General features: G+C 41.4%; 2 protein-coding genes and 1 long non-coding RNA gene across 4 annotated transcripts in view; 1 reads left to right on the top strand and 2 right to left on the bottom strand.

Moving 5' to 3' along the window:
• Positions 1 to 7,248, bottom strand: LOC113268490 (uncharacterized). The gene is made up of 2 exons (XR_008956765.1): positions 5,051 to 7,248; positions 1 to 376 (listed from the first exon to the last, which is right to left on the bottom strand). It is a non-coding gene; the product is annotated as an uncharacterized LOC113268490 (long non-coding RNA).
• Positions 6,760 to 24,839, top strand: TMEM50A (transmembrane protein 50A). Of its 2 annotated transcripts, none has more exons than XM_057305274.1 (7): positions 6,760 to 6,859; positions 8,454 to 8,558; positions 10,765 to 10,877; positions 13,307 to 13,374; positions 15,225 to 15,317; positions 18,140 to 18,200; positions 24,194 to 24,839. In XM_057305274.1, exons 2-7 carry the CDS (start codon positions 8,466 to 8,468, stop codon positions 24,195 to 24,197), a joined length of 432 nt encoding a protein of 143 aa, XP_057161257.1. In that variant the 5' UTR covers positions 6,760 to 6,859; positions 8,454 to 8,465; the 3' UTR covers positions 24,198 to 24,839. The 2 variants fall into 2 exon arrangements, with proteins under 2 accessions (XP_057161257.1, XP_026372798.1); XM_026517013.4 differs by lacking the exon at positions 24,194 to 24,839 and adding an exon at positions 22,857 to 23,251.
• Positions 24,816 to 26,587, bottom strand: part of RHCE (Rh blood group CcEe antigens) — a 36,061-nt gene continuing 34,289 nt past the window's right edge. The window contains exon 10 of the mRNA XM_026517011.4: positions 24,816 to 25,011. Within this exon, the coding sequence (XP_026372796.1) occupies positions 24,985 to 25,011 (27 nt within the window). The 3' untranslated portion in view covers positions 24,816 to 24,984. The remainder of the gene's footprint in view (positions 25,012 to 26,587) is intronic.

Below are 26,587 nucleotides of genomic sequence, written 5' to 3' on the forward strand. Positions count from 1 at the left end.
TCAAATTAAAATGTTGAGTTTATTATACACAAAAGAACAGTTTGCAAGCTGGGAGACTTCACACCAAAAATGGCAAGAAGTTCAAAGGTGTGTCATTACAAGATGGCTTTTAACAGGAGACTAACTTTGCAATGATGCATTATTACAACGGGTGTTTCACGATGCCAGGGAATTGGTTAAAAGTGATTAAATTAGGCGCACCTGGGTGGCTCAGTTGGTTAAGTGTCCGACTCTTGGTATTGGCTCAGGTCATGATCTCAGGGTTGTGGGATGGAGTCCCGCATGCAGCTAGTGCTCAGCTCAGAGTCTGCTTAGGATTCACTCTCTCCCTCTCCCTCTGCTCCTCCTATTGCTTGCATGCGTGCACTCCCTCTCTCTAAAATAATAAAAATAAAAAAAGTCATTATCTTACACCGTTTTAATAAAACAATTTAAGTTTTGTTTATGATTATCAGAGGCATTTACAGGACAGAACCTAAACTAAATTTTGCTCACATTCATGAAATAAGCGAGGTTTTGCTTACATGGCTTACCTGGTTTTGTCTGCCTGGGGGATTTTTAAGCCTAGTCTCCATTTTATTTCAACAGACCCAATCTGACCTACAAAGCCCTTCCTCATCCCCTCAGCCAAAAGTAATTATTTGGTGGTTCTTTTTAGCAAAAGATAATTGGTACCATAGTGAGGGAAAATCTCAAAGAGAATCTACTTAACACAGGAACCAAAATTCCATAGTTGAGAAGGATAAAAGGACTGACTGTAGGGACAGCCAATTCAGGACAAAGCCAAAACAAACTGAAAAACATACACACACACCATGATATAATGGAAAATAATTATACGGTAAGTATTATTATTTAACATAAAAATATGAAAGACAGGTGTTTGCTTGAAAATACATATTCCATTATTTATCTTTAAGTTACATATATGCCATTATTTAAATAGGACTAGTTAACATTGACAATTAGTAATAATAGGACTAATCAAATAATGTATGAGAAATATATAATATTTTTATGCCTTTGTCTCCTCTGATACAATAGCTAACTTTTTTTAAACAATTATTTAAATTTTAAAGGCTGTATTAATTTTTACTCTTAAGATGCAAAATATGTGACTTTTTTTTTAAAGATTTATTTATTTATTTATCCTAGAGAGAAAGACAGAGCATGTGAGCAAGGGAAGGGTAGAGGGAGAGACAGAGAGAATCCCAAGCAGATTCTGCTCTGAGTGTAGACCCCAACTCCAGGCTTGATCCCACAACCCGTGAGATCATGACCAGAGCCGAAACCAAGAGTTGGACAGTTAACCAACTAAGTCACCCAGGCACCCTCAAAATATGTGACTTTTTAAAAGGAGAACATAAATACAATAAGATGAACTAAACAGATGTTGCTGTATTTCTTAAAAATGACAATGGCATGTTTCTTTCTGTCTCATAATACAGGATATTTTTACTCTTTGTTTCCTTTTCCAATACTTCTGTGAACTGCCTGCAGCCTTTAGGACATCCTTCTTCTCTTTTATGTAGTGGTAAAACTGAACACGGTCAAGTATAAAATTCTCTTTGACTTGCAACTGTGCTCTTACCAAGCCTGCATTACATCGATTGCTGGTGTCAGTCCAATGTGATAACATCCACTGAAACGGCCTCTTGACAAAAACATCTGAGCATGGAATACTCTGGATTTTACTTATGAGCAACAGCAGGTTTTTAGACTTGTAGGAAATTTGTTTCCAGCTCTCCAAAAACGGCCATCCATTTTTTTTATCTATAGGCTTCTTTTGGGAGACCAGCTGTTTATCAATCAGGTCTAAATTCTATAAATCATCAGAGAGGTTGGCCGTGTCTCAAATGTCCATCATTTTTTTAAAGATTTTATTTATTTGAGAGACAGCGAGAGAGGGAACACAAGCAAGGGGAGTGTGAGAGGGAGAAGCAGGCTTCCCGCCGAACAGGGAGCCTGATGTGGGGCTCGATCCCAGAACCCTGGGATCATGACTTGAGCAGAAGGCAGACGCTTAACGGCTGAGCCACCCAGGCACCCCTCAAATGTCCATCATTTTTAAACATTCTGAAGTACACTGGATGTCACTGTAAGTTAAACCTTCTTTCTCAGGGAAAATGGTTTTCAAACACAGACATAATTTGATTGTGAAACTGAAATTGGATTCCAAATAAGTTACCGTTCTAGGAAAGAAATGGAGAAAGTCTTGTTTAATTTAATTTGGTTGCCCTTTTCTGGTGACATCTGATTCAGTTCTGAAGCAGTCTTCTTTCCAAAAAAACCGAGTCATTTCTTCACTGTATGAGTTTTTGTTGCAACTTATACATAACATCAAATAACTTGGGTGCAGGCAGTTTATCTTTTTCTAGGCTCCTGATGGCTTCTTCAAAGATCAGCGGGCAGGTCTGGAGAAACAGCATATAGATTTCTGTCGTATCCTAATCCTTTTCTCCATTCCCATCTTCAATGTATTTCCAAATTAGAGAAGGACCTTCATCTTTTCCCACACTTTGAAAATAGGATGTTATGGTTGGCCAACATTTTAACATCTTTTCTATGGCTGGCAACAGTGACACCATTTTGTAGGCATAAGTCTGAGGTGTCTATCTCCTTCCATTTCTAAAAGTCAAAAATCTCATTAAGTGCTTCTTTTTTTTTTAAGATTTTATTTATTTATTCGACAGAGATAGAGACAGCCAGCGAGACAGAGAACACAAGCAGGGGGAGTGGGAGAGGAAGAAGCAGGCTCATAGCGGAGCAGGGAGCCTGATGCAGGGCTCGATCCTGTAATGCCGGGATCACGCCCTGAGCCGAAGGCAGACGCTTAACCGCTGTGCCACCCAGGCGCCCCTCATTAAGTGCTTCTGCATGTTTTGGGAAAACTGAAGTCACCAAAAATTTTCATCATGAAAGCCTCACTGTCACAAGAAAGCAAATCACACCCCTTTTTAGCAGTCTGTGGTGTACAAGGTGTGCAGGATGTTTAACAGATGAGATGTTTTCATTTTCTTTGGTAAGAAGTTTATAGACTGAATGGAATTTGCTGAAATTTACATCTGTATATCTGCTGAATATGCAGATAAGTGAGCCAAATCTAATTTGTATTGCTACTGTATTGTTTGTTTGATCTTTTGTTTAATGTTTTCTAAGGTTTCATTTAAAATCTTCATAGCCAATAAGAAGAGGATCCGAAACTTCATTTTTCAAATCAAAGTACCTAAGAGCTAGGGGGGACATTTTTTTTTTTAAAGATTTTATTTATTTATTCGACAGAGATAGAGACAGCCAGCGAGAGAGGGAACACAAGCAGGGGGAGTGGGAGAGGAAGAAGCAGGCTCATAGCGGAGGAGCCTGATGTGGGGCTCGATCCCATAACTCTGGGATCGCGCCCTGAGCCGAAGGCAGACGCTCAACCGCTGTGCCACCCAGGCGCCCCGGGACATTTTTAAACACATCACTTGATATACTGTACAAGGCATGATGATCTGACAGAATCAGCCAATACAACTGTGATCAAAATTTCTCCTTTTGTTTGCCCACAGGACATTTTAGTTGCAACCTCTGAATCAAGAAATCTAACTTTACTCAGTTTCATAGAGCAATCAAGGGAGCGAAAAGATAAGGCATGTTTATTCATGTGGTATGTCCATGCTAATTCAGCAGCTGGTTGTTTTTTTGTTTTTGTTTTTTTAAGAGAGAGAGAGCACCTGTGAGGCATGGGGGTGGGCAGAGAGGTAATCTTAAGCAGGCTCCACACCCAGAGCAGAACCCAACTCGTGGCCTGGTCCTGAGATCCTGACCTGAGCCGAAATCAAGTGTGATCCTTAACCGACTGAGCCACCCAGGTTCCCTGTGGCTGCTATTTTTGATTGAACACTGGTGTCTTTTTGGGAGAAGACACTTTTCATTGATTCGAAAAGTACTTGCTTGTCTCCTTCCAGACTTGTGGTACTCAGTCTCTACATGTTTCCATATCCCCTTCTCCACCATGTCCAACCCCAAATTCTTTTCTGCAAATTGTGCGGTATGCTCTCTTTGGATCATGTGCCTCCCCAATCCAGTTGTATGTGTCCTTCCATCTGTCATTAAAATAACACAGCCATTGAGTCTTCTTTTTTTGGTACTGTCTGGGTCATGCTGGCACTGCTTTCATACTCACTCTCATTTTCATTAGCTCAATTCTTAGAAAACATAGTCACAATATTTACAAAGTTAAAAGTTAAACTAGCACTATCTCCTTCCAAAGCACAAGAGTTAACACTCATGATTAGACTGTTAACACTCACGATGAGAATTTAAGTTGCTCTGAGAGAATGGTACAGTAGACACATTATCGTGAACCACAAATCATGGCTGCCAATGTCAGCGGTCAACAGAAGGCGGATAATCACCCGATTCATTTGTCACTAAAAACGGTGTTGTCTTCTTTTTGGCGGGGGGTAGCATAATGTGGGTTTTGTATCTCTTCCCTTCCCCCAATCTATGGCACTCATTGCTAAAATCAGGACTTTTTACATCCAGGAAGGGTTTCTTGGAGCATAGGACTTCCAGGGCTAGTCCCAATCTGGCATGGTTGGTCACCACAAATAGAGTAGATTACTCTCCCATTTCCATGAGTGAGAGCCTGTCTAGTATTTTCAAATCTGCTATTTTGACATGAACAAATTATATTTAGCTAGACTTTCTGAGATGTGTAGTCTAAGGTAAATTAAATAAAAACGGTTAACCAGATCTTTCCGGCAATAGTTTTTTTGGAAGGTTCTGTTTGGATAAATGGCTTATTTAGAACTTTGTATTATTTGGTATAGTTGTTCCAAAATTCCATTCTTTAGCTACAAGAACAGTTCTGAGACTGGGTGGCAAGTCAAGGTTGGCTATTCCCGAAGAGTCAGCTGTGCTAGCTTTTGCTATTTCTAATGGCTCCACTGTACGCAGAAAAGATAAAAACAAGCACTCATTAATTCTACAACATATTCCAAAAAGGCTAAGGATGACAAATTAAGCATGTACTTCATTATAAAAGCAACATAAATGTGCTTACTTATGTTTATAAACAGCTGACAATCATTGTTAACTCCTGTAAATGTAAAAAAAGGGTGGAGACAAAAAAAAAAAGAGAAAGGAAAAGTTAATACCATTCCTTCCAGTCATTAGTTAACTTACTACAAGCTAAAGGCAAGGGGGCCCGGGTGGCTCGGTCGTTAAGGGTCTGCCTTGGACTCAGGGTCCTGCTCCTTCTCCCTCTCCCGCACCCCCTGCTTGTGTTCCCTCTCTCGCTGTCTCTCTCTCTCTCTCAAATAAATAAATAAAATCTTAGCTTAAAAAGCTGAAGGCAAGATTTGTTAGCAGCTGCTCAGAGCTGCTAAACTAACCTTAAGTCATTAACAAGCATTAAAAAGGTTCTACTAAGAACTGCCAGCAGATTCCCCCACCCCGAGCCATTTAACAGTCACAATTAATCTTTAATCCTGAGGGGTAAGAACGATGTTCATTTAAAAATAGGCTATACGGATTATATTGTCCAGTTCTGCCTACTAATCAGCTAATGCCCCCCCCCCGCCCCAAACCACAAAGCTACAGATGTCATGCATCAAAGGAAGCCAAAGAAATTAAACGACACAACCTTGGTTCCTAGCTTACTCATATACTGTAGCCTCACGTGTAAAACCTTGCGCCCCTCTTCACGACAAATGACCCATGCAACCTTTAACTTAAGCAAAACGGGGTTCTGCTCTGCGACCTCTTCCTGGATCTCTTCCTCCAGCCGCTGCTTTCTCTCGGGTTCCCGGGCCGGCCCCGACTCCGGGACCACGCCCGACTCCAGCAGCTGGAGCGGGACCGAGAACTTCTGAGCGGGCAAGCCGGGCCACAAGTCGTTCACGTAGGCAAGACTTCATTGCTTCCGGCCTTTGAAAAGGGTCACTTCTCCAAAACCCAGATTGTCTCTTTAAAGCGGCTCCAACATGGATGACTTTCCCCCAGAACGGGATATTTGGCCTCCTGAGACATTTGTGCCTGTCCCAACAGCCGGAATGACCCTAGCATTCGGTGGGCAGAAGCCGGGGATGCAGATAAACACCCTACAATGCACAACTGGACAAGCCCCCATAAACAGAATTATCTGGCCCAAAATGTCAGCAGTGCCTTTTTCCCCAACGGGAAAAAAAGTCAAGTCCTAGAAGAGGGTCAGCGCAAGGCGATTAGAAGCGCACAGCACCCCGGACGCTCACGCGCGACCTCCCCGCCTCCCGGGAGTGACTCCACCCCTCTGGAGGCGGAGCTACAGGGAGGGCGGGGCCAGGCGCTGAGAAAATAAGAAAGACTTAAAAAGTTGGAGCTCGGGGGCCATGAACCCAGAACCACTTTTTGCACCACGCGGCACTTTTCCTGCCACCTACGCCTGAGAAAACTGCGGGGGCGACCGCAGCACTAGAAAACTTACCACCTCACACTGGACGGATACAAAAGCCCAACAGACGCCTTCCTTTCAAAGGAAGAGCGACTTCTCACACCTCCCCTTGGCAGGTGCACTCAGACTACCACTCCTGACGTGCAGACGCGAACTGACCGCCGCGCAGAGCTCCAGCCGCCAGCGCCGCAAGCTCCCGCAGACTTTGGCGCGGTGGGCGTGGCTCCCTCTGGCCCTCCTTCCGTTCGTCCCCCTCCTCGCGCCGCTTCCTCAGCCCCGCTCCCCGCATGCGCAACCGAGCTCCGGGGGCGGTGCTGTTTCATCCGGGTACCCGGTGGCCGGTGGCTGTTTTGTTTTCTTGGCTAAAAACTAGGAGAAAGTGAGGCGGCCCCGCGCTGCGCGACACCGGGCTCGGGACCGACTGCAAGGGCGGGTCTGGACGTAAGTGCCGGGCGGGAGTGGGAGAGGGGGTCGCCGCCACAGGCCGAGAGGGCTCGGGCCCGGGGCTCTCTGCCGGGCCGGTGCTGACAGGGTCGTGATCTCCACCTTCTGGGAAGCTGCGGGCTCGGTCGGTGTCTCCCTGGACCCTTCCCGGCCGCTTCCTCCGGACTGCCGCGTGCGGACTCCGCCGGGCTGCCGGACAGCGTCTCTCCCCGGGACGTCCCAGGATCCCTGGAAATTACCGTGGTCTCCTCCTTGAGGGTTGGAGAAACAGCCCCCGAGAGGGAGTCACCCGCGGGTTCACGGCGGGCGGGTGGCCGAGCTAGAAGGAGTTCCCACATCCTCTCAGCCCGCGTCCACTCCAGACCTGGAATCCCGGGTCTGGGGGCGGGGTTTGCGCAGCAGGGTGCCGGTAATAAACCCGAGGAAAATGGACTCGGATGGGTTGGGGCGGGGGCACAGAGATGAACCGAAAGTAACACACCCTGGATTGCGCTTCCTCCCAGGGAAAATTAAAGGGGAATTTTCAAAACTGGGCTTGTCTCCAAAGCATATTAGCCCTGGTTATACTCACAGATGTTAATATTTAATGTTTAAAAGAGATGTTACGATTGGACTCCTTGCTCTTCTTTAGAATATCATGGTTTTGGGCAATCAGGATTGCTGACTACAGAGTAGTTTAACAGACGGATTCAGATTCTCTGTAGGAGTTTGGGTGTGTCTTGATAATTAGCAAGGTACACGTAATCCAGGCTTTTTCAGTACTCTGAAATAGCGATAGTCCGGATGTGTTTTAGCCCAGGTCTGCATAGCTGGGCTCCGAGGAATGTTTTATGTAATTTGTTAGGTCGGCTGTGGTAATTCATCTATGGTAATTAAGCAGTGGGTTTTTTTTTTTTTTTGGTCTGAATTAATATTAGCTTCAATTTTGTGCTTTTTTTTTGGCTGGAAGACATCTGTTAGAATCAGAGACAGATATTAAAATGAAATGGGTGTTCTTTACGTAGAAATGACACCAAAACTCAGGATTGTTTCTGGAAAAAATAATGAAGTGAAAGGAAGTGATGTGAGTAGAAGACCTGCAGTGCAGTGTTTAATTTCCTAATCTGAGTGTGAAGAAACACATGTTCTGTGATAAAATGTGTAAATTCCCAAGACAAATATTTTTTCATCTGAGTGCATGCTTTAACTGAGAGCCAAAGTTTATCTTTTGTCTCACCACCGTGTTAGTGCTCCTGGATTGTAAATGTTAAAATCACATAATAACTTAGTTTGGAATTAAAATTAAAAACCACTATAAAATTTTTTCCATATTTGGATACCCACTTTTGTTCATATTTCTTAAGTATATCCAAAACCACCTTTTAAATTAAATTAAAAGGCTAAATTCCAAATTTTGTTTTCCAAGGTTTTAATGTAGAAACTGATCAAAAATTAAATATTCTGAAGAAGTATACGTAGCCAAGATAAAGTATTTCACTTTTATTAAATTATTCCTGAACTGTTAATTATTTTCTAGGAACATAACTCATGTTTGAAGCAAGTAAATAGAAGTACTTTAATGGAGTTGACTTTTTTTTTTTTTTTTTTTAAGTGACCTGAAAAAATGTCTGGATTTCTAGAAGGCTTGAGATGCTCAGAATGTATTGACTGGGGGGAAAAGCGCAATACTATCGCTTCCATTGCTGCTGGTGTTCTAGTAAGTGTCATGGATAGTTTGGGCCTTCATTATTTTGTTGTGTTTGTTTTTATGTGTTTTGAATTCTGTATGATGTTTTTAAATATGTACTATTTATCTTTGACCACTAAATTTATTTTAATAAATGTTGATGTTTTGTTTACGAGGCAGTTGAGTTACTCCATTTTATGAGTTGACATTATGGTTTGAAAAATGATTAGTAGAGTGATCAGTTTTCTTTAAATGCATGTTAGAAGTGGTATATAAGATAGTATGCTTTATACATTTATTCATTATATGGATAATGCCTCCTTTTTGTGAGTACATTAAGATACTAGGAAGTGTTTAAGAAAGAAACAGGTCAAAACCAGTGGAGAGATACGGTTGTATTTTTTCATAATCCAGAGATAGCTTTCTTCTCAATCTCATTAAAAAGCAAAACAAAAGAAAAAAAACACACAGGAAGCTCATTAAAGTGTATTGCCTAGAAGTAATTTATAGTATAAGATTTTTATTTACATTGCAAATCCCTCAAGGTATCTGACACTTGTGTTTTATGCTCTTATGTTGTCATATGCTCTAAATAGTGGATTTTAAATAAACAAACAAAAATCTAAGTTTAGGGCCTCCTGGCTGTCTCAGTCAGTGGACCATGCAACTCTTGATCTCTGGGTTGTAAGTTCAAGTCCCAAGATGGGTGTAGAGGTTACTTAAAAATAAAATCGTAAAAAAAAAAAAAAAAAAAAAATCAAAGTTTAAATGTCTCCTCTTTGCTTAGTCTCTGACATTTATAATCTATGAAAAAAAAATTTTCCTAAAGTAAAGGGAAAATATAAAACTACCATAGAGGGACACCTGGCTGGCTAGCCCATAGAGTGTGGGATTCTTGATCTTGGCATCGTGAGTTCGAGCCCCACGTTGGGCATAGAGATTAGTTAAAAAGAAGATTTTAAAAAGAAAGAACAAAACTACTATAGAAATTCTGTTCTTACAAACATCCAAAAAAAAAAAAAAAGCTTTAAATTTTAGTCTATGAGGAAATATCTTGGATATATTGAGGTGAGGGTTTAAAAAAAAAAAAGGAGTACTCATGCTAGCCAGTAAAAATGTCATTAATAGAGTATGGAACTGTCTGTAACCTGATAAAAATAATTTGATTAGCCTAAAGTAGTTATTTTTAAAGAATTGCCAGAAGCTGGCAGTTCCCAGAGCTAACTGGGTCATGGTTGGGAGTGGGGGTAGGGCAGGAGGTTACTTGTATTTGTTTTTTTTAAAGGTTTTATTTTATTGATTTGTCAGAGAAAGAGAGAATGGGAGAGAGCACAAGCAGGGGGAGCAGCAGGCAGAGGGAGAAGCAAATGCCCTGCTGAGTGGAGAGCCTGATGTGGGACTCGATCCTAGGACCTGGGATCATGACCTGAGCCGAAGGCAGACCCTTAACCCACTGAGCCACTCAGGCGTCTCCAGGGGGTTACTTTTTTTTTAAACTTTCTAAGCTACTTACCAGAATTTGGTTAATACCTTACTCTAAGCTTGTGGTCAGATGGTATTTGTGCAGTTTTAATGTTTTTTCATTATATATTTGCCCTTGATGACATCCAGAACCAAATTCAATTAAGATAAATTATAATTTAGTGTTTAAATTGAATTTAGCATCATACCTAAAACCATCTGTAGACTGCACTGTAATCCATCAAAAGGCAAAGCAAAACTGCACAGCCATTACTTGTTTGACAACACCAAGAGAATAGCTAAAATTCTGTCAACAGTAACTATTTCCACTATTATTTTGAATACTTTTTTTTTTTTTTTTTATTTTCAGTGGTAACCTCTTTCTGGAGGCTTATGTCAGCAACAAGCCACTCTCGTCAGTCGGAATCTGAATCCCTTTTTTCCTTTCTCCTGCCATGAGAAAATAGAACTTATTTCTAGTTCACAAAATAAGTTGACAGACTTTATTACAACAATATAAAATAATGATTGAAGTGAATTTAGAAAAGAAGTTCATCTTAAATAGTGATTACTGGCATGCTTAAGAGTATCTAATATTTACGCACATATTAAGCCATGTTCAAATTATATGCAAGAAACTGCTAGAACATTTAAGAGAAGTTTGAAATTCATTAGAAGGGATCTCTTCACTTAGATACCTTGCTTTCTTTTTAGCTAGTAAGATATGAAATTGCTGTAACTTCTCATTAGTGTTGCTTTTTTCTGTCTGTTTTAGTTTTTTACAGGCTGGTGGATTATTATAGATGCAGCTGTCATTTATCCCACTATGGAAGAGTTCAACCACTCATACCATGCCTGTGGTGTTATAGCAACCATAGCCTTCCTGATGTAAGCATCATTGTTCAGACACTACTTAACATAGATTGCCACAAAATAAAAATGTCTTCCATATAGTTGAGTAGAGTTCATATTTTTCAATGTCAATAATGTTCTAGACATGGTTTAAAAGTCAGCTTGCAGAGAAGGACTTATAAAGAAAAGCAACAGTTCTCTTTTCTAGTCTCCCTTCCAGCTCTCCTGTCCCACTTCCATCCCCCAGCTCCTCTATTTATTTATCTCAGCTCTCCTTTTATTGCTACACTGCTCATGTTGCAACTTTACTTTTAGATCAGAAACCATGTACTTTGTCTAAGTGTTTGTTTATTCATTTATCCAACAAATACTCATTAAGCTTTTATATTCCCAGGCTTTGCTCTAGGTACAGGAAATATAGTAGTGAATAAAACAGGGAAACATCCATGCACTACAGAATTTATACTCGAGTGAGACAGATAGTAAGCAAGGAGAAATAAATTATGTATATAGCATGCTAGATATCAATAAGTATTACAGAGAAGGGAGAGAGTTAATGTCAGCAGGAGGTACAAAAGTTTTAAGTAGAGTCAAGGAAGGCCTCATGAAGAAGGCACTGTTGTAGTAAAGACTTGGAGAAATGAAGGAGCTGACCATGGGCGTATGTAAGAGAAGATCATTCCAGACCTATGGAACAGCAAGGACAGAGGCTCCATGACAAAGGAGACCAGGATGGCTGGAGTAAAGGGTCAAGGTCATAAAAGCCAGAGACGACTGAGAGGACTAGAGAGTCATGAGAACAAAATGTACCTCACAATTCTGCTTCTTTGCATGAGCGGATGCTTTTGTTAAGAGCATTATTGGGCCAGCGGAGGAACTTGAATGAGGTCTGAAGAGTAGATGGTGGTAATGGATCATTGTTAACTTCCCAGTCTCGGTGGTTGTATTGTAGTTCTGTGGAACTGTCTTGTTTGTAGGAAACACATACACATTTCTGGGGTTACAGGGCATCAGTTTGGCAACTTTCAAATGTTTCAGAAAAAAAAATTTTATTTGAACTATACTTGATAATTTTTCTGTAAGTTTGAGATTATATACAAAACTAGTAATGCTAGAGAACAAATAGAGATTGTTCGTTTCAGAATGTGCCTGATAGTGGAGGCTGACGGGACAGGTCATGGCTGTTTGACAGAGGGCTATAAAGTCTTCTCAGAGGGCTCAGCAAGGAAAACACAGGAGCAAAGAACAACTAACCTAAGAACATCTGCATTTTTTTTTTAAATACGAATCTTGTTTTAAAATGTATTTATTTTGTGTACCAAATAATGTGGTTGATACAGAGATCACTGAACATAATTATGAGAATTTTGATCGTTCTAAAACTTATATTTGAATGAATAAATTAAGACTTCATATTATTATTTAAAAAGTCCGGGTGCATGTAGTCAGCATGTTTATTGGGCACCTGCTATGTGCTAGGCACTGCAAATAAACATGGGAAACAAGATAGACACAGCCCTTGCCCTCACGAAGCTCCCAGTGTAGTGTAGTAGTAGGTGCACACACATACACACACAACTGAATGGATAGATACATATATGTATGTATGGTCTGTATGAAGTTCTGTAACTTTTTAACTTAATATATTGTGAACATTTTCCTGTGATATTTAAATTTTTGAAAAGGTACTTCTAAAGAAAGGCTATTCAATTAAAATGGTACTCTGTGAGAGTCAGCGAAAGACTCCCTATGTTTGGAACCTGTATCAGGGATCGAAAAACAAGCTTTTACCACTTGAATCACTTTGATAATGTCTTCAGAGCAAAAAGTTACTGTTTTGCTTAATATTTCATCATTTCTCCAAACATTGGACATTAGTACAGAATTATCACAAAAAGTTCATTCCAAAGCCGATTTTAAGTAGTTTTTGGATTGTCCCGGGACCTTTTCCTGTGTTTTGTCATGCATGCATATTACATGTTGAGTATGTCCCATGTGTACAAATGGAAAGTGAGGTAGGACCAAGCTAAAGATTGTTCCATCTCAGCAAGACGTAATTTTGAGAATTACACTCTCAAATTTTAACAAGCGAGACATCATTTTGAAAAATTATCTCTCAAATGCTACCAAGCATCAGAATCACCCGAAGGACTTGTTAAAAGTCAAATTGCTGGGCCCCATACCCAGAGTTTCTACCTTAGTAAGTCTAGGTTGGGGCTGGGGAGCTTTCTTTCTAATCGGTGCCCAGGTGATGATTCTGCTGGTCTGGGGACTATCACCACTGCTTAGAGGGTGTCTAGTTGAAGGGACTTGCTTAAGTTTACATGAATCCGTTACTCAAGACTCTTGAGGCCTAACCTTAAGTTTGAGGAACTCTGGGTTATTGTATCTGGTAATTTGATGTCATGGGTATTTTCTCTTGGAGTCAAAGACCGTGATATCTTGGCTTTATTTTATTCATACAGGATTAATGCAGTTTCAAATGGACAAGTCCGAGGTGATAGTTACAGTGAAGGTTGCCTGGGTCAAACAGGTAAATAGGTGTAAACAACATCTTACTATGCATCCTTAAAAGTGAGAATTATACATGGGCCACCTGTCGAACTCCTCTGGGTCAGAGATAGGGTGGAAGTATATCTAGAGCAGAGGTTCTAGGTTTCAAGGCATAAGGTACAAGTCACGTGTAATCTCGGCTGGCCGTAGAGCGCAGTGTACGCAGTCCTGAGTTTATAGCCCTGTGCAGTAAGACGTAGGTATAAGTGTGTACAGTATACAGCACAGGACAGTGTGTAACAAAGAGTACATGTGCAAAATAGACTTTAGAGTACTTCAAGCTTTACCATATAAATTATTTTCTTCTCTTCTTTGCCAACTTTATTTGATTGGATTGGCATTTTGAAATAGCTTAGACTCATAGTCATTTGGGTGTGTCTTGAAATATACAACATAAAATTTACCATCTTAACCATTTTTAAGTGCATATACAGTTCAGTGGTGTTAAATACATTCACATTACGGTGTAACCAGCCTCCAGAATTCTTTTCATCTTGCAAAATCAAATAGAATAATAGAATTTTGGCGCCTAGGTTCACCGAGTCCCTTCCTCCTCAGCTGAGCATCTCCCGTCCCCTGGCCTCCATTGCCATGCCCCTGAGTGACGTGGGCTGAGTACAGGAGGCCTGGGGCAAGCTTCCTCGAGGGTCCAGCTTACACAAAGACTTGAGGGGACGTTGATTAAGCAACTTAAATGGTAAACTTACATTACACCCGTAGAAAAAATAAATAGGCAAAATTCAAGTGACTTTTTTTTTTCTTTTTCTTTCTTTTTTTTCTTTTAATGAAACGGGAGAAACTTCAGTAGTCAGCCCTGAGCTACACTTTCGGACTCTTCGGTTCACTCTCTTTGTGGATGAACTGAAGTAGAAGAGATACAGAAACACTGATCTGCCGTGATCGTAAACCATAAACAAATAGACAAATGTCAGCAGTTGGTGTTGACAGCAATAAGCCAGTAATAGCGAGGGCGAGGACTAGAATATGGCCGTCACATCTCTAACTAAAATTTGTTAGCTAGCACAGCATTGGGGTTCCAGAGCCCCTTGTGTTTAATACCACCTCGATGACCGTCAACTTATTATTTCATAACTCTTGTTTTGTTTTCTGTTTTGGAGATGAAATCAGAAATACAGTATTCTCTTTGCTTTGCTTTAGTGAACAAGGCAGGGTTTTTATTAAAATATATTTGTGCTAATTAAACTCACCTCAATTCATTTTAGGCAGTCTAAGGGACTGTTCATTTTATAGCAGATCTTCATAAATATTCTATAAATGTGATTTAAAATTTGTCCTCCTCTGTTCACATAATTTTAATGTAGCTTTCCCAAGTGCCAGTCACAATAAGGTTGAATTTATGTCGCTGCCTGACTTACCTGAAAGCGAAGTATGGATTCACTTTCAGTGTGTGTTTGGATTCACATATCACTGAATATGAATTTCTTGTTAGCTATACCTGTGTTATTGCTTGGAAGTTCTCTTGGAGGAGTTTAAGTTTTGGAGTACACTTTCTAAAAATATATGGAGAATGAGCCTGTAAATATGTTGAAACATATTTTGTGAGATTTTTATAGGATGGTTGAGGAATTTTTCACAGTATACATATTTAAGGAGATTAATTATAGGCACTTAGAATGTACAGACCAGCCAACAAGAAAAAGGCCAACGTCTGCACTGATGAAGATACTCAACATATCTTCCATTCTTATTTTAGACTTTAAATGGCAACTACACATTTTTTTCTGTTTTGGTTTTCGCTTTCCTTTTGAAAAGTTAATTAAACTGCTGCCATATGAGAAACAATTCTGGTAAAATGTTATTTCTTTGAAGGTGCTCGCATTTGGCTGTTCATTGGTTTCATGCTGGCCTTTGGGTCTCTGATTGCATCTATGTGGATTCTCTTTGGAGGTTATGTTGCTAAAGGTAAGAGAGAACAGTTTACATTGTACTTCGGTGGAATACCGAGGTTGTGCGTTGGAGTGGGTTATTCTAGAGTAGAGCTTTTTTTCATGTAGATGGGTCCGCTACTAGCTGCTAGCATGTATGCCTAGGAGCTCCCTTCACCCTGTCAGTATTTGGTTTTGTTTGTTTGGTATGTTTTTACTATTCTTTTCTTCTGTATTTTTTCTTCTAATCTAGAGCCTGGAAGTACTGGCACATAGTTCCAAACCTTGCTTCTCTTTGGCTTCCAAAAGCCACAAAAGCAGAATATGTATGTTCTCTAGCTATTTGGCAAGTTTTGACTTGGTGAATGGTATCCATGCAAAACTCTAACATCCTAGAATTGAAATGTATTGAGGTACTAGGACATCACCTGCTTTTAGATAGAAAGTGAATTAACACTCCCTGTGCATCTGCTGTATAAGGCCTGTGCGTCCAGCAAGGCCTGCAGGACAAGGCCTGCTCTTCGATCCCTGTTTGAAATTTCACCTTTAGGGACCCCAGAAAAATACGAAGACGCCTTACTGTTCCAGGTGAAATTAAGTTATGGTTCTTACAGTAAAAATATGATATTAATGATTTGCAAAAACTAAACCAGCAGAGATCTAATCTAGCCCATATTTTAACCCTTTATTTCTCTGAACAAAATGTAATTCTTGGATTAAAATCACGGGTTTCCTGAATTTTTATTAAGATCATTTAAGTCTTATAGACAGGAATGATAGGCATTTTAAATATGTGTTATTGTTGTTTATGTAATTTATTACTAAAGCCATGTTCCCAAAAATGTAGAAGAAACTGTAATTACTGCTTTTAAATGTTTGGTGTATTTCCTCTGGTCTCTTATGTTTTTGTGTAGTTACAGTATGAATACAATTTTGAACCTAGGCTTTTGCATTTTACATGATATCCTAAGTAGTTCTTTTGCTGCTACAAAATCTTTATCACCATCGTATTTTAAAAACAAAAATGTTACTTTTTATCATGTGAATTCCATACTTGTTCATTGTAGAATACTGAAAATATAAAAGAGCTCAAAGAAAAAAATAAAATTATTGATAATTCTCCTCGCCCAGATGCAACTGTTACTACAGAGCCCCTTTTTGTAGAAATGTGTTTATCTCACAGAATTTTTAGTTATTTTCCTAAAGACTTCTAGAGCCAGGTTATGCTTCGAGAATTATTAGCAGGAGATCTGTAATTTTAAAAGTTGCCTTTCTAGTGGTAGTAGTTACCACTAATGTGGAATATTTAATGTGGCCTTGTAGTAGTGAAGCCTGTGCAAACCAGTTGTTACGGTAATCAGATTAATTTAAAACTATTTTGAGAAAAAGTTGATAATTCATCTACTTATCATGCTTGGTTTGTCAATGAGTACTCATTGACAGCTCCGATAGTAGAAATTTATGAGGATATCAACTTCAATCTGGGATAAATTGGAACAAAATGTTCCTCTGGCAGTCTTTCCCATCCTAGCCAACGGCTTCTCTGTCCCTCCAAATGTTCAGGTCAAAAACTGGGTGATTAAGGCCTGTCAAAGGTGATACTTCTCTTTCTCTCATACCCTACGTTCAGTGCATCAGCAAACCTGTAGATTCTGCTGCTAAAATACATCCTGAATCCCACCCCTTTTTTTGAGAGAGAGAGAGAGGGCATGCGCGCACTTGGTGCTTGTACGGGAAAATATGGGGGTAGAGGGGCAGGGAGGAGGAGCAGAGGGACAAGAGAATCTTAAGCGGGCTCCACACTCAGTGCAGAGCCTGATGTGGGCTTCGCTCTCACTACCCTGAGATCATGAGCCGACATCAAGAGTTGGACGCTTAACCGACTGAGCCACCCAGGTGTCCCCCCACCACTTTCTTTAATATATATATATATATATTTTTTTTTTTTTTAAGTAATCTCTACACCCAATGTGGGGCTCAAACTTACAACCCCTAGATCAAGGGTTACATGCTGTACTGACTGAGCCAGCCAGGAACCCCCTGAATCCCACCACTTTTTACCATCTCCATTGCCACCACCCTGGTTCTAACTGTTAGTCTCTTGTCTGATTTCCTGGAACAGCCCCCCTCACTGGTTTCCGTTTCTCCCCTGACCCCCTTTTGTCTTCTCCCCTCGGCAGCCAGGGGAATCCTGGTAAAACATGTCATTACTTTTCTGCTCAGAACCAGTGGCTTCTCATTTCCCTCAGAGTGAAAAAGCCCTCACCGTGACTGCGAGACTCCATATGCTCTTCAGCCCCCCCCTTCTCTGATCAGTGTGCTGTTTTTCTCTCTTTGGCCCACGCGGCCATTCCTCTCCTGTGCCAGCCCGCCCCACCTCCAGGCTCACCGCGCTCGCTCTTCTGCTGCTTCTCCGTGGTCCTGCCCTCACTGCCTTCCTGTCCTTTCACCACGGTCACCTTCTCATGCGGTCTTCCTGGCCACTTGGATAAAATGTCATCATTCACTGCACTTCCCTTGCCTTTTCTTTATTTTTTCTCCTCACTTATTCTCTACGTTGTTTGGCTTCATGAAGATGAGAAATATTTTGCCTGTTTTGTTTAACTGCCATATTCTCGGCACATTACAGTGCTGAACATGGTATGCACTCGCTAACTATTTGTTAAAGGAAGGAAGGGAGCTATCACTTACTAAACCAGTGCTGGACCCTGTCACATGCAGTGTGTCATTTAATACTCAAACCAACCATGGGTACCAGAAAATTCAAGTATGTAAGGCAGGAAACCTGTTCACCAGTATATCAGAAACTAAATGTTTTGGGACCATAAACCTCTAAATATTACAACTATTTTTTTACAGAAAAGGCCATTGTATACCCTGGAATTGCTGTATTTTTCCAAAATGCCTTCATCTTTTTTGGGTAAGTTTCTTTTGTATTCCTTATCCTATTTTTTTTAATTCTTTTTTTTTTTTTTAAGATTTTATTGAGAGAGAGTGAGAGAGAACATGAGCAGAGGGGAGGGGCAGATGAGGGGAGGGACAGACAGAGAGGGAAAAGCAGACTCCCCACTGAGCAGGGAGCCCAATTCAGTGCACGATCCCAGGACCCTGGGATCACGACCTGAGCCAAAGGCAGCCGCTTCACCGACTGAGCCACCCAGGCGGCCCTGAATTCTTTTTTTTTAATAATTGTTGATGTTACTTACTATATTTAGTTGATTGATTTACCCTGTCCAGTGCCCCTCCCCCATGTTATGTCATAAAATATGAAGAATGAGACTGAGAAAGATATTTTAATACACGGGTTGGTTGTTACCAACCTTGGGAACGTACGCTAATTTTTTTAAACTGCCACCACCTCCCCTTTGATGAAGAAATGTGATTCATGTAGTTTAGTTACATAATACAGTGTTCATTTTAAATCTGTATTTCTAACAGTTGCTTTCAGTGAAAGCCTGCTTAAAACCTTTTCTCCTTAAAATTTTGTTTCTAAGTGCATTTTATAGTTTTTTCTACCCTTGGTGTTGGAACCTATGCATGAGATTTGAAGTGTGGTGGAGAAGCCCTTTTCAAGTGTGGTGGAGAAGCCCTAATATTTTTTATTCTTCTGATGCAATGACAAATTAAAAGATTACTAAAACCCCTAAAAACCTTAATACTTTTATCAATAATCATCTCTAATGTTCATTCTTCCCTGGATACTAAGGGCCTGCCCTTTTCCCTACCCTTAGCCTTCCACCCTTGCCACTGCCCCCCGCACCCCAAATCTTCTCTTTATCCTCTGCATTAGGGATTCTTTTTTTTTTTAAGATTTTATTTATTTATTGAAAGAGAGAGTGGGGGGTGGTGGGCAGAGGGAGAGAGAATCCCAGGCAGACTCCACCCTGAGTGTGAAGCTCGAGCCCAGGACCCTGAGGTCATGACTTGAGCCGAAACCACGAGTCAGACGCTTAACCACCTGCACCACCCAGGCGCCCCTGAATCAGGGATTCTTAACCGTCATCCTATGGGTAGGGTTCTGAAGATGGGGAAGCACCAGACATTTCTCTTTGCAAGACACTGGTGTTTCTGCTTGTTTCTAGGAAAAGAGTCTATAGCTTTCATGATTTTCAAGTCCCTAATGCATAAAAAGGTTAAAAAACTGCTCTGCATTCTAGGACAGTCTGTTGTAGGACTTCTCCTTTTCTAGCCCTTCCTACTGACCCCCCAAAACAAAATCGAAGCCCCATATCTACTTGAGCCACTCATGAAATGCTGAAAGTTGCCCTTCAGTAACATTCAGCAGTGGTATTCAAACTTCTTCCTCCACCAGGAATTCTTATAGTTTTTTAAAATCAGTTTGGAAATAAGAAAAAAGTGAACTTAGGTGTGGCAAGATGCACAACGTCTTTGGGTCTTTCCTTGTGTCCTGAAACTAGTGGAGGAAACCAATAGAGTTTAAGCAGCAGCAACAAAAAGTTAAGCCACTGATTTTATGCAGAAAACAATCATGACCAGAGTTTATTGAGCAATTACTGTGTGCGAGGCACCGTTCTTAGTATTTTACCTGTATGCTCTCAGTCAATCCCCGTAACAACTCTGAAGGTGGTCCCATTATTATCTCCATTTTATATGTGAGGAAGCAAGCACAGAAAAAATAGGCCCCTTGTTTGAGATCACGTGGCTAACACTGAGGCTGTCTGACTCCAGAGTTCAGTCTCTAGCTACTAGGCTGATGACGTTCCGGATCTGGGGTGAATTTAGTCGATGTTTTCTCCTTTTGCTGTCCTCAGCCAGTTGTTTAGTGTGAGTTCTCTCCCCCCCCCCTTTTTTGGGAGTATAACACTGTACTTCAAAAATACAGCAGGAGTCAACCTCATTCCTCAGCTTATGTAATAAAATTCGGGTGCGTTTGTGATTTTGTAGGGTAGTATAGCATGCGTCTGAGAAGGACGGTGTGGACGGGGAGGATTTCTTTTCCTTCCAAGCTGCAGTGCTGAGGCTTGGGCATCTGTACAGAAGGCCCCCTGAGCTCCCCGCTCCAGTGTCTCCACGGGGTGGGAGGTACTCGGGGCACTCAGGGCCCCACAACTTCAGCCACGGGAAGGTAGCGTGAGGTGTAAGAAAAGCTTCAGGATGCAGTTGGGGAGGGGATCTACAGAGAAGCAGCCAGGGAGGGGCAGACAGCAGCCTTCTTTATCATTAGTTACTCTGGCCGAGAGAAAGGATAAAGCACGGTCCACCTGGAGATGCTGCTGTGGCAGAGAAGTCGCTGTGTCACAGGAGGGAGGAACAGAGGGTAGAGGGGGCAGATTTGCGGGAAACGTGTATCTCTTCCAGTGAGGGAAGAAACACATGAGTTCACGTAGCAGTTTTCCTATGTCACAAAACCTTGGAAACCGATCATTGACTTCTTGTCTCTAATTAGTTACGATAAATTCCTTGTATATGGAATGAGTTTGGTTAGTTTCTCATTTGGTACTGTTGTCCCTATTAAGACTAAAAACTATGTTTTTTGAAAATATAAGCAAAGTGAAATTAAATTCAACTAATAAACACTGTTACTAGAATAGTTGTAGCAGATTGCCTGCCGTTCTGATTCTAACAGAATAATACTTAGCAGCAGCTGACAAATTACTGTTCCAGAAATCGGACACAGATGACGGTACCAAAGGTGACCATCTGACAGTGTAGGAGGGACTGGCTTTTGCCCAAGAAACTCTTCAGATTACAATTTACATCTGTTGACTAGTATTCTGAAGTATGTCTCATCCAAGCTATCTGGAGGGTAAAGGCCTGCTATTAACCAAAAGGTCAGAGGTCAAATCACTTTTTGGAGCTTTATGAAATCCTTTATAAAGAGAAATTAACATACTTGCAGGAGGGAGGACAATTTCCTGGTTGCATTTTTGTTTTCATCAAGAAACACTCAAGTGTTTACCTCTAGAAAGGCTTATGAAAGCCGTTTTAAATTGATCGTTACCATTGCAGGCTTAACCTTGAGTAGACACTGGGGCCTGAAAAACAGACGAGAAAACAAACGCAAACCAGCCCATGCCACTGCCTACCGCCATCTTCAGGTTCTCCCTCACACTTTGCCCCCCACACCCAAGGCCTCTTGAACGGCCTCTGAGGGGTCTCAGACTTGTTCTCTTTCTGTCTGTTTCTATCGTTGGGTCCCCATCATCCCTTCCTGAGCACTTCACATCCCTGATGGTTCCTCCCTTGGATCCAGTTTTCCTGTGTCACTTTTTCTTCTACAACGTGGCCCTAGTCCTGTCATTTCCCGTCTTAAAATTTTTCAAAACTTGGAGCTGTCTACAGAAGAACTCAACAGTAGTAGCCATCCAGGAAAATTCTGTCCACAGTTCTGTTTTATTAATTCTATACAGTATTTTCTGTTTTATTGAGCCAACACTTAAAATTCAAGAGACTTAATATTAAAATCTGAATTTTTGGCTTTTCCTCAAAAACTGGAAGATCTGACCATCCTGAGCCTTGCATAGAGCAACAATCACCTGTTCCTTTTAAATAGGGGGTGCATCTCTGTGTAACCCCATTTCACAAATTGCCTGGGGTTGACTATCAGGTGCCCCGTAGTAGAGCACCCAGGCTGGCACCTGCCCTCTTGATTCATGTAGGCATGTAAGGCCCCCGTGGGCAATTAGCCACCCTGGTCAGTTGGTTTACCAAATATTGGCCGCCTCCAATCCCTATCTTCCTTGTCTCTTAGGCTATAATCTAGCCGTATCGGACTCCTCCCTGTTCTAACGCACGTCAGGTATCTTTACGCGTACCTGGAGATCTAGATCTAGACAGACCGGTGTGGCCTTGTGCACGTAATTGGCATCTTGCCCTCTTAAGTTGAAACCATGAGGACAGCTGTCGACAGCTGCCCACCTAAACCCTGGATTGTAAGTTCTTTGTGGGCATGTTCCTGACACAACAGTCTCTTGGGCTTTTCCTGAGGCCCTGTGGTCTTTATTCCTCTTTGCCTTTCGATATGTTGATTCCTCTCTCTGAAACCTCTTCCTTCGTCACACTAGCTCCTGTTCCTACCATTGAAACTCCTGCTTATCCTTCAAAGCCCATTCCAAATATTACCACCTCTGTAGCTTCTTTTCTAACACATTCAGGCAGAATAAATTCTATGTTTCCATGTTCTCTTGTTACGTGGTAACTATACCTCTTCCCCCCGCTTTCACGCCCCCTCCGCCATTACCACATTGTGTCACCAACAATGTGAAACGTGAGCAGCTTGAGGGCAGGAGCGCCGTACCTTACGTAGTTTTATAGCCCACGCATCTAGCACGCTATATTCAGAAAAGGTTTGTGGAATGACTATGATAAAATTAGACATACAACGGCTACATACTAAACATTGGTTAACTTTTTAAGAGTGGCATAGGTTTCCAGTCCCCAGAAGTCAAGGACGCGGGAAGCACGTGATCAGTTTCTGTTCTGATATATTCCGTGGTTTTTTTTTATACAAGTCATCAATCCTTTGTTGCTAGTTTCCCACCATTCTCCCAATCTCACATACTCTTTTTTCCCCCCCAAACTCAACTAGATGTGATGTTTCTTATTATATTTGCAGAGGACTGGTTTTTAAGTTTGGCCGCACTGAAGACTTGTGGCAGTGAAAACATCCGGTTTGCTTCCGCACAGCAGCCCTGCATGGGTTTTTACTACTCACTCCCAGTTTTTTGTAATGCCATTTTCTAAACTCATTTTTGAGTGTAGTCTCAGCCTCAATTTCTGTAATACTGAAATCATGAGAACTTCCTATGTAAACAACAACAAAAATCTATTGTGGTGTGCATTGGATTAACTTATAAAATGTTAAAAATATGCCACATGAGTAACTTGTATTAAGTTTTATCATGATGTAATTTGTAAAAATAAATTACAAAAGGAATAATGGATGCATCTTATACGGGCATTTGTCATATCCAAGGTCCAAAACTACAAATTAAAGTGCTCTGAAGAGTTCATGTGTCTAAGTGTGGCCTCTTCTGTGTCAAATGTTAAGTGAAATATAAACATTTTCTTGTTTTTAAATCGAGGCAATGGTCAGAATTCTTTCTCGTGATACTCTGTGTTTGGTTTATACAGTTTTGCCAAAAATTCTGCAAACATTTCAGTGTAAGTAGCCGGTGAGGGTCTCCCAAGGGGTGAGTGACCGTGTCGGAAGAGAGAAGCTTCTGATTCAGCCACCAGGCTGCTCAACAGTGTCCCTTCGGTGCCCCTGATGGGGGTGTGGGGAGTGGCAATCACTCAACCATGACACGTGATCCTGGTGGGTTGCTGACAGTCACTCTACATCCACCATTGAAGGAAAGAGGAAAAGGATAGAGACTTGACACTAGGCTTTACTCAGGCAACAAATTTTTGTTGTTGGTTTGACAATAAATTGGATTCCAAGTTTCTTTTTTTTTTTTTTTTTTTAAGATTTTATTTATTTATTCGACAGAGATAGAGACAGCCAGCGAGAGAGGGAACACAAGCAGGGGGAGTGGGAGAGGAAGAAGCTCATAGCAGAGGAGCCTGATGTGGGGCTTGATCCCGCAGTGCCGGGATCACGCCCTGAGCCGAAGGCAGACGCTTAACCGCTGTGCCACCCAGGCGCCCCAATGGATTCCAAGTTTCATTGTATCTCTGTACCAAACCACTAACCTCAAAATAGACCAGCAAGGTCAATTAAAATTACAAACATTAACTATGAGAATTCTCATAGTCTGTTCCTTTCGGAACCCTGCTATCTGTCAGGAACCCTGCTATCTGTCAGGACCCCCCGCCAACCTTGGCAGAATGGGAATCTTTTTTTAAATGAGCTAGCTATGGGGTACATGTTCTTTAGAAATATAGCTTGAAATGTTTTCTTTCATAAAACTTGCTACGTTAGCCCTTCCTGAAACACAGAATATCTCCTAGATGATTTAAATTCGTGGTGCTCTCGTCCACACCAGCCACCTGGTCCTTCACCGTGTACATCTGGAATATCGCCTGGGCGTTCAGACACACCCAGAGAAATGGCCATTTTGCTGCCGTCCCACAGCCAATCACTCACGGTGGGTTTTCAGAGAATTCGAGGGCATCTGAAAGGTTGAAGGTCCACCTCCTCTTTTTACAGATGACGGAACCCACACTGTGGAAATGTAAATGATTTTCTCAAGGTCATAGAACTAGTTTTTTAATCTTGAGACACTGTATCGCCACAATTGACCGTAATGTCTTTCTCTACAGTTAAATCCAGAATGCACCCAGGGTATAAGAACTACTTTGTGAAACTGCTGGAATAGAAACGCAGTGTCACATTATAGGACTAAATATAAGTGAATCCTTAATTTTTTCCTATTTTATACTCTGCTGATGTAGACAAGAGTTCACTGGTTAGCATAGCACACTTTGTTAAGCATGAGAAAGAATCTAAGAATTGTCAATAAAATTGAACCAATACTTTAATTACATGTCTGCACCAAGAAAATACTGATAGCATCATCTTTAATGAAACCAAACATTTATTTTAAACTATTAGGAAATTACCATTCAAATAAATTCTTAATCTTATTTTTTAATATCAAATTCATCTCTGACTTTGTTCCATTGTATATAAGGAGACTTTGCTGTAACGAGTGTCTGTCATCCACAAAAAAAAGGGAGGCAACAGTGAAAGGAAGTTGTCTCATTTTCAGACAGGCCTTGTTTTTCTTGGATGCTTTTGCTTAAAATCCAATAGCCAAATGAGGAAACTGTGAAAGCAAAGCAAACATTTTTATTACAGATGAACCCTGATAGTCTTAAAATTTGGACACATATTGACTCTGGCTTGAGCTCTGGAAACTGACATGTTGACCAAAATGTGGTCTCATCACAAAGGTCTTAGAGGGTCTTTCACAAAATCTGAATTGGAAAACTCTTAGATCTCATTTCTTACAGTTCCTTACATGAGTCATTGATAAATAGTGATCTGGTTTTTGTTTGAATGCCCCCAGTGACTGAGGACGTACTACCATTTGAAGTAATTCATTCCATTTTGCAGACGAGTTCAAACTGTTAGCAATTTATACAGCCTCGCCCACTGGGCCTAGTTACATTCTTTGGAGAAGCATGGGAACACACATTTGTCCTTCTCTACATGACAATCTTTCAAGTATTTGAGGATCGTTCTTAGGTCTCCTTTGGTGTTCTGTTCTGCAAGCTAAGCATATCCTAAATTCTTGGGTGGTGTCACGTCACACCCTGCCATAAATCACTGCGCCTCGAGTAGCATGGACCACAGAATTGTAGAAGTGGAAATCAGAGTGGCTCACATTTATGGGGTGTTTTCTGAGGATCACTGTGCTATCATTTCACATGATCTTTAAGCCCTTACAACAACCTGCTGAGATATTACTGTTCCTCTCTCCACGGAGATGGGAACAATGAGGCTCTGAGAGATCACAGAACAAGGGCTGGTAGAACTCAGATCCGTCTGACTCCACAATGTGGAATTTGATCTCATTTTACAAATGAAGAAACAGCCCCAGGTAAGTAATGTGACGGGCCTGAAGGTACTAGCTTGCCAGTGGGTGAACTAGGGCTCGAATTCAGATCCGCTTTCCGTAACAAGGCTCTTTTCAGGGGCCTCTCCAAGAGGGGAGGAGTCAGTTGGTAGGCTCCTAATCTGTTTTCCTACTTTGCTTTAGAAACCCACTCTCCTCATTTTTGTTGAACAAGCATTTGCTGGATCCTTACTGTGTGTCTAGAACGTGCATCTTAAATCAGAAGCAGGGTGATACCAGTGGGACGAGGCTAGGTTTTCAGAATTTTGCCCAGCACGGCAGGAGGGACGTCACACATTCTGAGGAATTTATATGCTAAAACAGTGGTGGTGTTTATGTTTCTTGGCAATAAAATCATTTTTAAAATAAACGGCAAATACTTGTTCAGAAGCCAGTGGGTGATCTGCAGCGTACTGCACTCGTTCCAGAATCCATCCTCCGAGCTTGGTCTGACTCTACCCAACTCCCAGCCATTATCCTTTCGTTTCCCCACTTAAACTTTTGGGAGCTTCCAGTGGCCTGGAGGGTGAGTCAAGTGGCTCCCGCCTGCCTTTCCTCCTTCCCTTCACCGACCATCCCGCTGAGCCAGGTTGCCTCCTGCTTCTCTGGTTCTTGCTCACAACCTTCCCCTTGCTTGGAATGTCTTTCACTTCCGGCCACTTAGCCAAATCCAGCACAGCTCCAAGTTCTGTGTTCCCTGACCTCCCCAAACTCAGGATCTTTCCCTTCTCTCGTCTGTCCAGCAGCTACTGCCAGGATGACTCACTCAGTGCTTAATGATAGA

Source organism: Ursus arctos, unplaced genomic scaffold, assembly GCF_023065955.2.
Source record: "Ursus arctos isolate Adak ecotype North America unplaced genomic scaffold, UrsArc2.0 scaffold_32, whole genome shotgun sequence".
In the NCBI taxonomy this organism is placed as follows: Eukaryota; Metazoa; Chordata; class Mammalia; order Carnivora; family Ursidae; genus Ursus; species Ursus arctos.